This window comes from Lytechinus variegatus, chromosome 18 (genome assembly GCF_018143015.1).
Source record: "Lytechinus variegatus isolate NC3 chromosome 18, Lvar_3.0, whole genome shotgun sequence".
Taxonomy (NCBI): Eukaryota; Metazoa; Echinodermata; class Echinoidea; order Temnopleuroida; family Toxopneustidae; genus Lytechinus; species Lytechinus variegatus.
This window is the reverse complement of record NC_054757.1, coordinates 12,460,733-12,476,219: the sequence shown is the minus strand read 5'-3', so window position 1 is coordinate 12,476,219 and position 15,487 is coordinate 12,460,733. Positions and strand designations below refer to the sequence as shown.

Below are 15,487 nucleotides of genomic sequence, written 5' to 3'. Positions count from 1 at the left end.
TTGTTTAGGGTGCTTTTCGAATCCCTACGGTCGCGCGCATGGTATCCACTCGTCAATGGAAGTGCCCCCCCCCCCCTCCCCCCGGAAAGGGCTGGGGTGCATGCATGGGTGCACGTGCACTCTCCCGCTGATCGAGGCAGAGGAGTTTCGAAACTGGCAAGTAAAACGAAATTTGTTACCCCTTCTTCTTTCAACAGCTGTCTTTTCCAAATTTTAACTCCACCTCCCCAGCTAGATGTAGTCTGTAGGCACAGACCCTGATTAAAACTTTGGTCAACGAGTGTGTCTCCACGCAAAGACTAGCACATACAGAACTAGCTGTTTCAATTCAGACCTTCAGTACACAAGGCATGAGTAGGCTGCAATTCAGACCCTATATATACCTATAGGGGGGGCACGGCCCCCATGCATGATGCTCAAATAAACCAGCCTAGAATAATTGGAGTTGCAGCATATCCACCCTACCAACAAAAAGTTGTTTTGAGTAAGAAATAAAACATTCATAACGCTGAGAATTTCATTTGAAACTTAAATGAAAAAAAAAAAATCTTTTTGATTTAGTGGAAATCTGAAATCTAAACCCCCCTCAATCCAATCAACTCATTTTCAATTTGATAATTTCAACTCAATCCAACAGAATTCCAGTAGAGTTAAATCCAACCAGCGGCGTACAGATGGGGGTCCTTGGGGCCGGGGCTCTTGCCCACCCCAAAAAAATCACGACCAAGGTGAAATTAAAGGGAAAAGCCGTAAAAAGAGAAGCCATCAAAATTTAATGTGAATTCATTATGATAATCTCAATACTATGTCAAAATCTATCACAAACTTGGATCTTTGTAAATGAAAATTTCAAAAATTTTGCTCGCTTTTGTGCATGGTTTTCTAACCTAAAATTTGGGTTTACTTAAAATGTTTCATTTTGAAAAGAGGCACATTCCATTTTGAGAAATGGGCATGCATTTTGAAAAAAAAGGCATTTAGAACCACGGGTATAAGTTCGAGTGTGAATGAAACACACTTAAGCTGGCTTATGGGGGTGGGGTAGATTTAGATGCATAAACTGGATGTCAGCATGTTAATTCGTACTTAATTGCGAGCGCAAACTGCAAGCTAAAATTTTGGTCACTCCAAGGGGCGGATCCAGGATTTTTCAAGGGGGAGGGCATTTGAGGAAAGTTTGACAAGCAAAAAAAAGGGGTTTCATCAGCCAAGAATTTCGTCCACAAAAAAAGAAAAAAAGGTCCTCACTTTCAAAGGAGGGAGGTCACGCTTGTCTTTTTAATGGCATAGATCTATTTACTTTACAAATCCTTATTAGCCTTTACAAGGGGGGGTGGCGCGGGCCGGCTGAACACGCCCCCCCCCCCGGCCCCCTGGATCCGCCAGTGGTTCCATTTGAAATTGGACATGGTCACATATTCGTTTTAAAAAATAAAGAACAAGCTGTGTATCTCAAAAATTAATTAATCCTTGCGCGAATTCAGCGAGAACTTTTTTTTTTGGGGGGGGGTTAGACCTTAAAAAAATTGTCCAGTTTTAGTTCGTACATGTGCGCCCTCTACTGTACGATCGGTGTCAATCAAGAAGTAGTTGCGCTAATGATCCGTGAGTGCTGAACGCCGCTCGAGCTCGTGGCCCCAACTTTTCATGCAAATTAAACTCGGTAGTACTAAGTAGGCGCGCACACACAACGTGCACGCAAAGATAGTAAAGCGCATTATTTTTTATTTCATGCATTCGCGACATACGTACGTGGGTGTTTTGCGCAATGATAATACAAGCGATTGGCGAATTTGTCGATTGAGGAAGGCGAAGCTTGTCTACGATCCAGAAAATTTGACTTGACTAAACTCATTTATTGCTGAAAGTAACTACCCAAAGGCTGTATTTATTGTGCCCAAAATATATTGTCTTGTACATACTCTGTATATATTTTGATACAGTATGGCACTAAAAAGAATAACAAAGGTAAGAAACGGTTGTTGCGAGAGAACTAAATTTTGATATCGCCATGGCATGATGATGTCTGTTGACTGTGTGTGTGATGGGTTTGGAATTGCGGAATTGCGGAATGACAATAGTTTGCAACCACCACCCTTCTGACCCTGTCTGTGTTAAGTTTATGATGCATGCCGTTTATGCAACAATCCCACACAAACTCGACAAATGTCTATGAAATATCAATTTTGTTAAAAAATAAAACACATCTTAATTAAAATGAAATATATGATCTGGTTGTCATAATCTTGGGATTATATTTCACCTACCGTAAATAATACTAGATCGAGCTCCAGTCCAGAGGCAGAGCCGATCTCTGTGATTGAAATTGTGAATAAATTTCATTTAATTTAAAATGAAACTTAAGTAAAGAAAGCCTCAATTCAATTAACAATATGAATACCGTTATTGTTAGGTAGTTTTTTTTCATTTGTCAAATGACAAAAAACAAAGTAAAGTTAATTTGACATGTCGTGGTTGAGCATGATGATGGCGGAGGGTAAAAATGTAGCACACAAAAGTTATATTTTTTTTTTATTAGTAGGATAGGAAAGAAATTCAATTTAGTTTTTGGCCAAGACCCTGAACTTTAAAGAAAGATTATCTACCCACTACCCAGGCATGCCAGATGTAAAATTGTGTGTCTAGATAATCAATTTTAAATGGACCAGTGATTTTTATACCAGTATTAAAAATAAAACAAATTCTGTTTTGTTCTTATACTTTTCATGTACAACTTCATGGAATTCACTTTTGCAAAACTTCAGGTTTTTGCTGTGTAGATCTACATTTTCAGTGACAAAACAGAATTCCCATCTTTAGATCAAGTTGAAATGGAATTACAGATTTTCAGAAACGGAAAATGCCTTTTTTTTAAACGGAAAATGACTGTCTCTAAACTGCTATTTGGAAAAGTTATCAATATCAAGCATAATCTCATCAAAATGTAGTACAAAATTTTAGGCAATATACTTCTCAAACAAATTGAAGAAGATTTATACAATTATTAATATTGTTTGTGTAATCCAAAGACAAGAAAGAAGGCTTCTATTCTATATTTTCAAACTGTCCATCCTACAATAAATTATAACTCATGATTGGGGGTGTACATGTATGTACCTCTGACAGTATAGAGGCCCCCACCAATATGGGAGACTCCAATTTAATGGGAGACAATTTTCCATATTATGGACTTGCTTTGGAAAAGGACAAAAGAAAAAACAAAAACATAATTTTTTCCACCCAAAATTTTGTCTCGCTGAGGTCAGAAGCCCACTGAATGTGTGGATGACAGCAAAAATCCTCATAAAACAAAAGTAGACTGAATTTTTGAAGTAGATGGTGAAAAGGGGCAATTTTCATGAGGAATCTGCAAACATGCAAGGATGAAAAATAATGATGGAAGTCTCTCATCACAGCTGACACCAAAGTTGTGAACAATTATTTATACAGTTGAGGCCAAAAGTTAAATTTGTTCGCTTGCCACACATCGTAAAATTTAAGATCTTCAGAAATATGAACACTACCGTGACGAATTTGGTAGCAAAGGAAAAAGCATATTAAGCTCTTTCACATTATAATGGGGGATGCTGTTGGGATATAAAGTATATTTCAGGTGGAATTTTCTTTGAAGAAAAAGTAATGTTCATACCTTTACCTTTATACCGCATCTACTGGAAAAATACAGTTGTGTCTAAAAATTGCAAAATTCATGCAAAATTTATTCTATTGTTTATATTTTCAAAAAATTGTTTTATAGAAATATATAAATGTTAAATCTATGATTTATATTGCATTTTCTATCATGATACATGTATGTCACCACTGAACAAAAAAGTGTAATCTTAAGTGTTTGTATTGAGAATAACTAGCACAAATATGTAACTACAAATATGAAATGTTTTTGTCAGTCTTTATTTTTCTTTTTTAAATATGAAGATTTGTTGGGGGAAAATGACACCTAAATATTTTTCAGCTCCTGTTGACAAAGCAATGTGATGAAGGGCATGACATACTCATTTGTTTGATATCGAATTCATCATGCTAGCACAAATATTTTATAGTATTTGTAGTATATTTTTCAGTATTTTCAGATGTTTGGCAAGTGTCAACTTTTTTTTTAATTTCCTGGGTGTATATAAACTGGCCTCAAGTTTATATTTATGATCATGTTCATTTTAAAAGTAAGCACTGCTTCTATTGAGTCATGTAATGCAAGAGACACCGTCAGAGGCTTTCCACTTCTCATCATCTATGAGTAATCTGCTAGTTCTGTTGGCATGCACTCTTCAATTATATCCACCTAATCGAGTGGACCTTCCTAATGTTGGTGGACTATACATTTGTTGGTTTTATAAACCATGTGCAAATGTAACCATTGGTATGCTTCTGACAGCCAAGTATGCAGAATTGGAGCCCTAAGTATAAGGGACGCACCATTAGATATCTAGGGGAGGGAGGGCGGGGGCTAGAAGTTTTAAAAAACAAACAAAAAAAATTGACTTGCTATATGAGCAACAAAAAAAATGACTCGCCATCAGAGTAAAAAAAAAAGGGTCTACAGATAAATTATCTGAAAGCTGAAAAAAAAACTTGTCTCAATGGAGTAAAGAAAAAAAAAACTTGAAGAAAGGATTTTTTTTTTCATCAACCCAAACTTCCAGCCCCCCCCCCCCCCAGGTATCCATGGTGCGCCCCTAAGAGTGGTTGAATCCCTTCATAGGCCAGGAACAGTTTATGTTGAATGATAACTCCATTTTGGCATTTTTTTCTCCCATTTTGCAGGAATTCAAAGACTTTGACAAGGAGCCCCCTTCAAATTGTTCAGCGGGTCCCGTTGGTGATGATAGTAAGTAATATATTTGATTTATAAGATTGGCTCAAGATGGTTTGTAGTACATGTACATTGCCACGGTTGAATTCACCATAGGGTCAATCTAAAAAAAAAACTTTCAGTTTATTGTATCTTCCTTAGTGCTCTAGTGTTGCACCATTGAAAGTTTCCAGTCATATCTTGTCTGGAAAATAAATCACATGTCCAAAGAATATATATGTGATACTTTGTCTTGGCTACACAAATTAGTTTATTCTAATCTACTATATTAACTTAAATATATTACCTTGCATCAGAGTGAAAGAGACACCAGCTTCCAAGTGCAGATAAACTGTGCAGCCTCTTTATTCATTTGAAGAGTAAGTGGAGGTTGTGGGCTGTTCGAGACAGACTTCTCAAACAGTGATAAATGTGTAGGCCTACTTCTTTATGGGATGTCTTATAGGTTTTAAATCTTTTTAATTTCTCATTTTTAAAAAAAAGTTTAACTCCTTTTATTGTGGAGATTCCATTTACATTTATCCTTTTCTTGTTTTATCCACACAGTGTATCACTGGCAAGCAACGATAATGGGTCCGGTAAGTATACATTGAAATTTCAATCCTTTGCAGTCACATGTTTAAAGGATTTTAAGAACCACCAACAATCATTGGCTTCCTTAGGCGAGCCTAATAATATTTCATTGTTTATTTCCATCCATGAGACCTGTGGTAAGACTTTACCAAAAAGTATTATAAGATATATCTCAAATTGTAGATAAATGGTAAATTGTCTCATAAAAAAATATAAATGGGAACTTATTTGAGGCCAAATCATTTTCAACAGGGTATGTGAAAAAGTAAAAAGTCGATAGCTAGAACATTTTCTTCAATATGAATGATTTTTATAATAAATTTGACAGAGATTTGAAGGTTATTTATGTAACTACATGTAACATGGGATTGAGAAGTCACTTTGTTTGGTTAATAATTGCAATCTTAATTCTTGGGTACAACATGGAAAGTCCCAATGAATCTTGTTCATCTTTAACACTGAATCTTGTAATGATTTGCATTTTAATTGGAAGCTGTGTGAACCTAACTCCTTGACTTTTCTGAACACCTTTGACAAGCCCTCCATGAAAAACCATGAATGCGTCCATGTTACTCTTTCACGCACATGTAGCACTTTATTGGCCCTTAATAACATAGGTTTGTGGTCGGTCATGGGGCTTATTTGTCACGATTTATCATACACAATAATTAATGCAATCAATCGATGAGATCAGCCCCACCATAATCAATCGGGATATCCATGCCTTTTACGGCATGCGTTAAATCAATAGTCTTTACATTATCAAAAATATATATTTTTTGTCCCTAATCATTTTGTAAAACGAAACGATATGAAATGATGTTATTTTGTAAGTGCACTAGTGAATGAATATTATTATCAATTGACTAACTGTTCCTTCTCTCTCTTTTCATTTTTTCCTCTTCACAGCCCGACAGTCCATACCAAGGTGGTGTGTTTTTCCTTTCCATTCATTTTCCAACAGATTACCCCTTCAAGCCTCCAAAGGTGAGTTTTAGATAATCTGACCCATCTCATTAAAATAAACCGGTATTTAAGTTTATCAACTTGTTGCAAATCTTGTAAACATAGAAGCAAGATAAATTTAGTATAGTTGATATCGCTCACACATGTAGGGGAAGACGGGGTAAGTTGAGCATAGGGGCAAGTTGAGCCACCAGCCCCAGGCCAATAATGAATGAGTCAGACATTGTGGTGGTGTCATGTATTGATGATCCATAGCATAGCCCCTAACCCCACCACATTGTTTTCAACTTTGAAACAAAAAGTAGTTTTTTAGAGGGAAAAATATGAATTTCAGCCAAAAAAGTAAAAAAGAGTGTGAAATAGATAAGTGCTTTATAAACACACACGTCTTTAAATATAATAAAGACATGATAACAACATTATTAGTCCAGGTATGGATCTTCATTCTTGTCATAGTCTTTTATATGATGGATGCATAATAAATGTGTGGATACAAAATTATCGCACTGAGTTCGGACTGGGGTAAGTTGAGCCAAACGGCATGGGGCAAGTTGAGCCATGGTAATTCCTATGGTAATGTATCTTAAAAAACAAACAAACCATTAAAATCGATTGAAATGTTGGCTGAAAGGAGCAAATTTACATGACTGCTCTTTTCCTTTTAAAGGATGTTAGTATTTATAGAGAATTAGCAAGTGAAAAGACTTTGAACAAAAAATTGACATGCTGGTTCTCCCCTCATACATTTTGTACATAGTTTTTGTGGCTCAACTTACCCCAGAAGGTGGCTCAAACTTACCCCATATATGGGGCAAGTTGAGCCATTTGACATTGTTTTTTTCAAAGGTCACGATGACTTTCAGTGTGGGGATAGAAAATTATATATAGGTGGAAAATATTTCAGAAGAATTAAATTTCAAGGCAAGGTACTTATTTCGACAAGATTATTAATCATATCAATTCTAACATGCAAAAAGCAAAAACTGTCACAGCTTACCCCGCCTTCCCCTACTTATCATGGTTCCTGTTTATATGTCGCTAATAGATTAATGTTGGCTTGTAATGCTTTCGTAGAGTGAATATTGTACGATAAGAAGGGATGCACGATATTGCATACTTATGTATTCGACTAGCGTCAGCTATATCATGATATGGTGATATATTGTTCACAGTAAAATTATCATGAAAAATGGCAACTTAAGTTCCTACTTTCAGTTACGTCTGTCATATAAAATAGGTCAATAAATATATGAGCAAAAAAAAGTTGGTGAGGGTTGACATTCAAATTGCCCTTTCCCTTGAACTCTGTAGTGTGTTGGGTTATGGTAATTGTGATAATATCCCAGTTTGAATATTCAGAGGTGCACGACGGGTTGTGACCAACCGTAAGCCACCTTGCGCGCTCTTCACACTGCTTCAAGAATGATAAAAAAAGTGCAGAACTGTGCAAATGACTCAAAGACTTCCTAGAAAATTTGCCACTGATAGCAAGTGCAGGGGTGGACGACGAGTTGTGACCAGGCTGTTCGCTAGCATTTCAAGAAAGGCTACTAGTCGTAAACATATATTGAGAGGGGATATATCATGGAACCGATAGTGTCTATTTATTAGGGTTAGGGTTTACCCTTTCTAGATCACAATATTCCATTATGATTGTCGATTTGTGCAGCCCTCACACTGAGACAGACTCTGGCAGTGCACATTAATTGCCTAGGTTATGCCTGTGTGTTCATTAAAATTTTCAGCTTAAAAGATCAAATTTCAAGTTAGGTAGCCCCATATTCCTCTCCTCGGGTCAAGCTATATTAAAGCAGTAACAAATGTACATTTATTTTGCTAGGCATTGGATTAGTTAATCCTTAGGTGAATAGGGCAATGTTGAAGGGGGGGGGGAAGTGGTTAATCCTACCAACAAATTTTATTTCCATAGGTTGATTTTAAAGGGGAATGAAACCTTTGGAACAATTAGGCTTGTGTCGAAACAGAAAAATCAAAGAATAAGAACAAAGAAAGTTTGAGAAAAATCGGACAAATAATGAGAAAGTTATGAGCATTTGAATATTGCAATCTCTAATGCTATGGATATCCTCCCATTGGCAACGCGACAAGGATGTGTGATGTCACTGATGAACAACTTTCCCTTTGATGGACTATGAAATACCCTGAAAATGTGTCTTTTTGCTTTTTCGTATGGTGATACAAACTCTTTATCCATGCTGTATTCTTTAAAAATCTGTATTACATGCCCTCCTACAGAAAGAATACATGTTCTACTGATAGATGTAATAAAAGAGGCAATTTAAGTGAAATATATACTAAAGTACTGGGGAGAGTTGTTCAAGAGTGACATCACACATGTTTGTCGCATTGCCAATGTGAGGATCTCCATAGCATTAGTGATTGCAATATTCAAAAGCTCATAACTTTCTCATTACTTGTCCGATTTTTCTCAAACTTTCGTTGATTTGTTTCTTTGATTTTTCTGTTTTCACACAAGCTATCTTGGTCCAAAGGTTTCATTCTCCTTTAAGGTCTAAAACTGATATTAAATTAATATTCATGTGAACATTTCAAATGAGAATAGTTTAGTAGATCTGGGGTCCGTTGCAGAAAGAATTGCGTTTAAACGCAAGTAAAAAATCAATTGCAAGTCCCAAATGCGCGCTGTTGATTGGTTGAAATCGAGTTGCGCATGAATTTTTGAGTTGCGCATGAATTTTTGAGTTGCGATTGATTGCAACTCTTTCTGCAACGGGCCCCTAGACCAGTTTAAATTTCTCATTTTTGAGTGGTGCAGCGGGTCCCAATCATAGCAGTGTTGTTTGGATAAGGTTTGCAAATGCATTCTATGCTTCAAGTATAAACAAAGTCCTAAGTTGCATGGACAAACCAAGCACATCATGATGTTTACAGTATGATGTCATAATGATTTTATTATGATGACATGTTGAATGATGCCATGTATTTTTGTTCTTGGTCTGTGCAACTCTAGACATGTACTTTGATTGGTCCACAGTTTTTTTTTTTTTTTTAAAGCAATGTCTCTTGCCTCTGCATCATTTTTTTCCTTCTTTCTTTTTTTACTCCTAGGGAGTATTTCATGGAAGGAATAGTGTTTTTCAATGACAATTGTTATTACCTTCTGAAATCTCTGCATTTGATTTTCTTTCTCCCTTGTAGGTTGCTTTCACAACAAAAATTTACCATCCAAACATCAACAGCAATGGCAGCATCTGTCTAGACATCCTAAGATCTCAGTGGTCACCAGCCCTCACTATTGCAAAAGGTATGTTTTTCACAAGATAAAATCAATCGTACAGTTGATTATACAATTGATTGTTATTCGTATGGAGTGTTGGAAGAAACTGGCAATTGATTACTGGGCCCGATGTTACAATCAACCTTCTATGGAAGTCCATCAGTGTCATAATTTTTTCTACAGGAAATTTGCACAATGTTCTGTGTAAACAAAGAGAAGCACAGTGAATTTTCAAGAAAACAATGAATGAATGAATATACATCATAGAATATATTTTCAACAAACATGCATAATGGATCCATAGTTGTGATTGGATCAGTTGCAAATCTTTGTAAGATGGGGCCCAGGGGGTGTTTCACAAAGATTTAAGTATGACTTAGAGTCGCACTTATACCGAGTTGCGTACGGTATGAAAGGCGTGACCGCATTGGTCAGATCGTGTCATGAGGACGCGCACTAATGCGTATCTATCAATAAGATTGCTCGTTGCATATAATGTACGCGTCGACATTTAAGTGCGACCAAAGTCATACTTAAATCTTTGTGAAACACCCCCCTGGTCTGCTTTTATCAATAACCCCAAAATGGTTTGCTCTTGTTAGAATTGTTCTGTCACTTGTTAATTTGAATATTTTCTTGTAACACACCTTTTTTCCGTGGGAAACCTTACCAGTTCCATCCATTCCAGGAGTTTGTAGAGCGCCAGTATGTACATTGAAGTTGCTGAAGTTGCTTTATTAACTACTGAAAATTATAATTGATTGTAAATATTGGTTCTTCTTGAGCTTGTATAACAGTGCCTAGATCTCGCAAGTACCAGAATGTTGCCTTTTATTATTTCATTAGCCAGAAAACATATAATATAAAACTAAATCACTTAAAATACATATTGGTACTTTGACAGCGATAAACTTTTTTTTTTTGCCAATCATTGAGCAACATCGACTTAATATTTTACTAACAGTAATCACAGACCACCTTAACCCATACCCCATCCAGGTGAATCTGTGTTTTTTATATTACATTGTCTATCAGAACATGTCTTTACATAACTCTCTAGGACACTTAAACAGCAGGGAACAGTAGCAGGCCTGCTAACTACTCCTTTTTAAAAGAAGTCCCTCCTTTTGGGGGAAATTTTTCATGTACATTATATCATATAGGTAAAGAAAACTCTTCTTTTGTCCAGATATTATGTACAGTCATCTATGGGAAATATATCTTTTGACTCTTATTTTTTAAATGCATCACTCCTATTTTGCATGTTTACAGGTTGGTAGGCCTGTAGTAGTTTGACTTTGTGATGTCATACACGTCATTCCCTAATATTGTCATGTGATGTAAATTCCATTAAATGTTTTTCATCTTTCTTTTTTTATCTAGTACTCCTATCAATCTGCTCGTTGCTAACTGACCCAAATCCAGACGACCCCCTCGTACCAGAAATTGCAAAGCTCTATAAAACTAACAAAAAGAAATACGAAGATGCTGCCAAGGATTGGTGTCAAAAATATGCCCAGTGACAACACTACTCTACAACTTTTTTTGCAACGTAAAGGTGAGATTGAAATGATGGATTGTATGTTACATTACAGTCACATGAACGAAATAACTCTATCCTGGGGTGTGTTCATAAAGCTGTTCATAAGATACGATTGACTTTACGAACAATTGGTGACCCTTTCTTGTGCTAGATGATAAATCCCTATGTCATTCATTTAGGACATATGAACATGTTTCAGTCGTTTGTAAAGTTATGCGTAACTTTACGAACAGTTTTATGAAACACCCACCTGATCAAAGCTGTTACGTTATTTTGGATGGCCATACCATGTGTCGGTTTGGAGTTAGTTTTGTTGGTTTGACTATAGCATTAAGGAATGCTTACAGTCAAACCAACGAAACCGACGCTATCCTGATCAAAGTTGTTACGTTATTTTGGATGGCCATACCATTTGCCGGTTTGGAGTTAGTTTTGTTGGTTTGACTATAGCATTAAGGAATGCTTACAGTCAAACCGACGCTATCCTGATCAAGTTGTTACGTTATTTTGGATGGCCATACCATTTGCTGGTTTGGAGTTAGTTTTGTTGGTTTGACTATAGCATTAAGGAATGCTTACAGTCAAACCAACGAAACCGACTCTATCCTGATCAAAGTTGTTACGTTATTTTGGATGGCCATACCATATGCCGGTTTGGAGTTAGTTTTGTTGGTTTGACTATAGCATTAAGGAATGCTTACAGTCGAACCAACGAAACCGACTCTATCCTGATCAAAGTTGTTATGTTATTTTGGATGGCCATACCATTTGCCGGTTTGGAGTTAGTTTTGTTGGTTTGACTATAGCATTAAGGAATGCTTACAGTCGAACCAACGAAACCGACTCTATCCTGATCAAAGTTGTTACGTTATTTTGGATGGCCATACCATTTGCCGGTTTGGAGTTAGTTTTGTTGGTTTGACTATAGCATTAAGGAATGCTTACAGTCGAACCAACGAAACCGACTCTATCCTGATCAAAGTTGTTATGTTATTTTGGATGGCCATACCATTTGCCGGTTTGGAGTTAGTTTTGTTGGTTTGACTATAGCATTAGGGAATGCTTCCAGACTTACAAAGAATGGTCTTGATTAACATCTTTCTAAACTTTGTAACGCCTCTGATGCAAATATGTCCAATGAGGACGTCATCAGTGGTCATCTGGCCCACCATATTCTGATATGAGGATGCAAATCATTTTTGTGAGGTTAGACTTACATATTGCCAGTGTTTTTGTCCCAAACCATCTAAGATTACTAGAAATATGCTGCCTGAAACCAGTGATTTGTGTTATTCTTATGAAATTATAGGAGATATGTTAGAGAGCTACATGTGATTAGTCCAGAAAATGACCTCTGGAATGGTGGTATAAAAAGGAGTGTATGTCTGGGACTGCCTAAAAAAGATTATCAAACTATCAAGAAAATGAAGAACATTCAATGCTTTCTTCACTTTGAAGATCGTTTTATGATGTTACACTTGGTAAATAGTGTAGTCCCCCATGTAGACTTTCATGTTGGTGCAACATTAACTGAAAGCGATCGCTGGATCGTTTTACACTCTGTCAACACCTTGAAAGTCTACGTGTGGGACTACAATATTTGCCAAGTATACCTTAATCAAACTATCTTTCAGAGTTAAAGAGTTGAATATTCTTCATTTTTGGGGGTAGTTTCCTACTAAATCAAACCAATTTAATGAATTATGAACAAAAGATGGCCAGTTCATGAATATAGAGATGTAAAATGTAGAATTTAAGCAACTTTTTAGAAAGGTTCCCACCTTCCCCAATCCCATCTTCTGTACAGGTGAAACGGTTGTCAAAATGGGTAAACATTTCGTTAGCGGTCATCCGAACCATCGTATCACACATACGACGGTGCCAGCCCATTTCAGAGAAAATTGACTTCAAAGTTTACTATACTTTTCACTCTTAGTTCTCCATCCTTACAACATATTCATTGCTTGAAAAATACATTTTCGGAAAAACCAAGACAGTTGCTTGACATTGGTATCTTTATTTTTACACAAAAACCAAGGATCAGAGAAAATATTGCAAAAGAGCTACATTCCGGAAAAAAAACGTGATAGGGGATACAACAACTCTGACCGTGATTTCAATGTGCGCGTCAGTCAAAATGTTGTATCGCTTTTTTCGCGTGCGAAGTCAATGCAGTATCAATACGACGATTTGGCTGACCGCGCATTTGCATATTAAGTGCACGCAGCTGTTTGCCCAGCTACAATACACGTTTCCAATGGGATTTGCACATTTTATCAACAATTTGTATGGCATCGCCATGAAAATCACCTCATATCTCAGAAACTAGAATAAATTGCTGCCTAGAAATTTAGTAATGCATAGAAGAGGACTTGTTCTTTCATTTCCTGCCAAAATCTCACAATCTATTTTTGACCAAAATTGACTGATACAATTGTTCAGAATCGGATGAACGCTGACAATTATGCTTTTAATGGCAGTTTGAACGTTTTGACTCGGCCCTTGCATCACCATTTTCTTCATTGCTGTTTATTGTTACCTCATCGTTATCGTCATGGTAGTACAATATTTTCATATTTGATTTCCATCCTATCACAGGAGAGGAGAGCCAGAAGCAATATAATGATGAGAGATTTGACCTGTTCTAACTTCACAGCAGCCTCATAAACCATGACATCAGTGAACCCAAGGCCATCTGGATTATTATTTGAGAAAAATTATCGTCAGATATAAAATATTACCACCTTCACTCTGAATCGCTTCTCTGCTAATTCCCCCCCCCCCCCCATATACAATGATTTATGACTTTGTCCCTTTGTTTAATAAACTTGAAATAGTTGGACAAGAAGATGGACAATTCCAGTATGTATCAGAGAAAGCATTACACCATGATACACTGATGTTAACATTTCCATGCTAATGTCTATCTGTTGCTTTTTTTTTTCAATTGTGAATTATGCTATAACCTTCCTCAGCACACTTATGTACATATATATCTGTATATATTCAAAGTTTTTATGATCAATTTTAGCCCGAATGTATAATCACCCTTTGGACAATCCAGTGTATCATACATTTTTCAACAGATCACATGTATTTGGGGGCCTTTTGGGGGTTAGGACGGTAATTCAGTTTGGAAAACTTGACGCCCTTGCTTAATGGGCATCCAATTATTTCAGGCAGGGAAGGAATACATTAAAGACTGCTAGAAATTACAATAGGCCCTTTAAAATGATTTATACAGTCTGCCTGTAATAGATGTTGGTTTTTATTTTCAAAATCTATATGTTCTTGTTGCACGGAGGAGTCAACCAGGGGAGCGTTTCATCAATATTTTCATCCGACAAGTTGTCAGATCTGACATCTTTCCATGATTTTGATTGGCCGAGAGGCACTGTTCCTATGGTAACTGTCGGATAAAATGGGACTTGTCGGATAAAATGTCTGACAAGTCCTTTCATGAAACGCCCTCCTGGATTATGGCATAAGAATAGATTGTTCAATGAAATTCCTTCAGAATTCTGCCTAATTAGAATGACCTGGTTATCGTGGTCATGTTTCACTAGACCTGCTTTATACAGTATAAATATCCTAGAAACCTGTCATACCTTTGCTCTTAGCCAATCAGATCACAGCATTTTAGGAGCTTATAACAGTTGCTTGTTTCTGGCCAAATGATGATAAGTGTCATGAAACCAGGCACTGGCAGTCATTGGTGATGTGAAGTTTCAGATTATCTATTCGATTTCCAGCTGAAAGCAATGTAGAAACATATTTTCAGTATTCATACCCTCTCCTCTCCTTTTCACTATCTACCTATTAATCTCATCAATAATGGTGTAGTGTGAATGTTTCAGGTCTAACAAATGGGGCCATTCGCATAAAAAACGAAAATTTGTGATATCTTTACTATTAGTGGTAATTTCCTCGGAACCATGTTTTTTGTATACATAGCTGTTGCGTAATGTTACCATGGTAGTTACCATTGACCGGATAGTTCAAGTTCAAGTCCAATGGTTGGTTTTGTGACATGGGGCCACAGAGATAATTAAGACGACTATTTCTTTCATCAGGGGAGGGGTTCATTTGCCAGTACAGCGAGAATTCATTTATGTCCGAATATTATTTACCCCAATAGTAGGTGGACTGGCTTTATTTATGTAATATCAAGCATAATTTTGGAGCATTGTGTTGGCAGAATGAAAGAACAACATGTTTAATGTCAGCCCTGTCTAAATTATTTAAAATCAATCAAATAAGGATGCTGTAGATTTTACAATTGATCATTTGGAAAGTTAGAATGATTGAAATCTCT

General features: G+C 36.5%; 1 protein-coding gene across 1 annotated transcript; it reads left to right on the top strand.

Annotated features, from left to right (window-relative positions):
* The first annotated feature begins 1,763 nt into the window (after positions 1 to 1,763).
* On the top strand, positions 1,764 to 13,870 carry LOC121405573 (ubiquitin-conjugating enzyme E2-17 kDa-like). Its single transcript, XM_041596500.1, has 7 exons — positions 1,764 to 1,968; positions 4,783 to 4,846; positions 5,378 to 5,409; positions 6,314 to 6,391; positions 9,551 to 9,656; positions 11,013 to 11,187; positions 13,771 to 13,870. The coding sequence occupies exons 1-6, from the start codon at positions 1,945 to 1,947 to the stop codon at positions 11,150 to 11,152; spliced, it is 444 nt and encodes a 147-aa protein (XP_041452434.1). The 5' UTR covers positions 1,764 to 1,944; the 3' UTR covers positions 11,153 to 11,187; positions 13,771 to 13,870.
* The last annotated feature ends 1,617 nt before the right edge of the window (positions 13,871 to 15,487 follow it).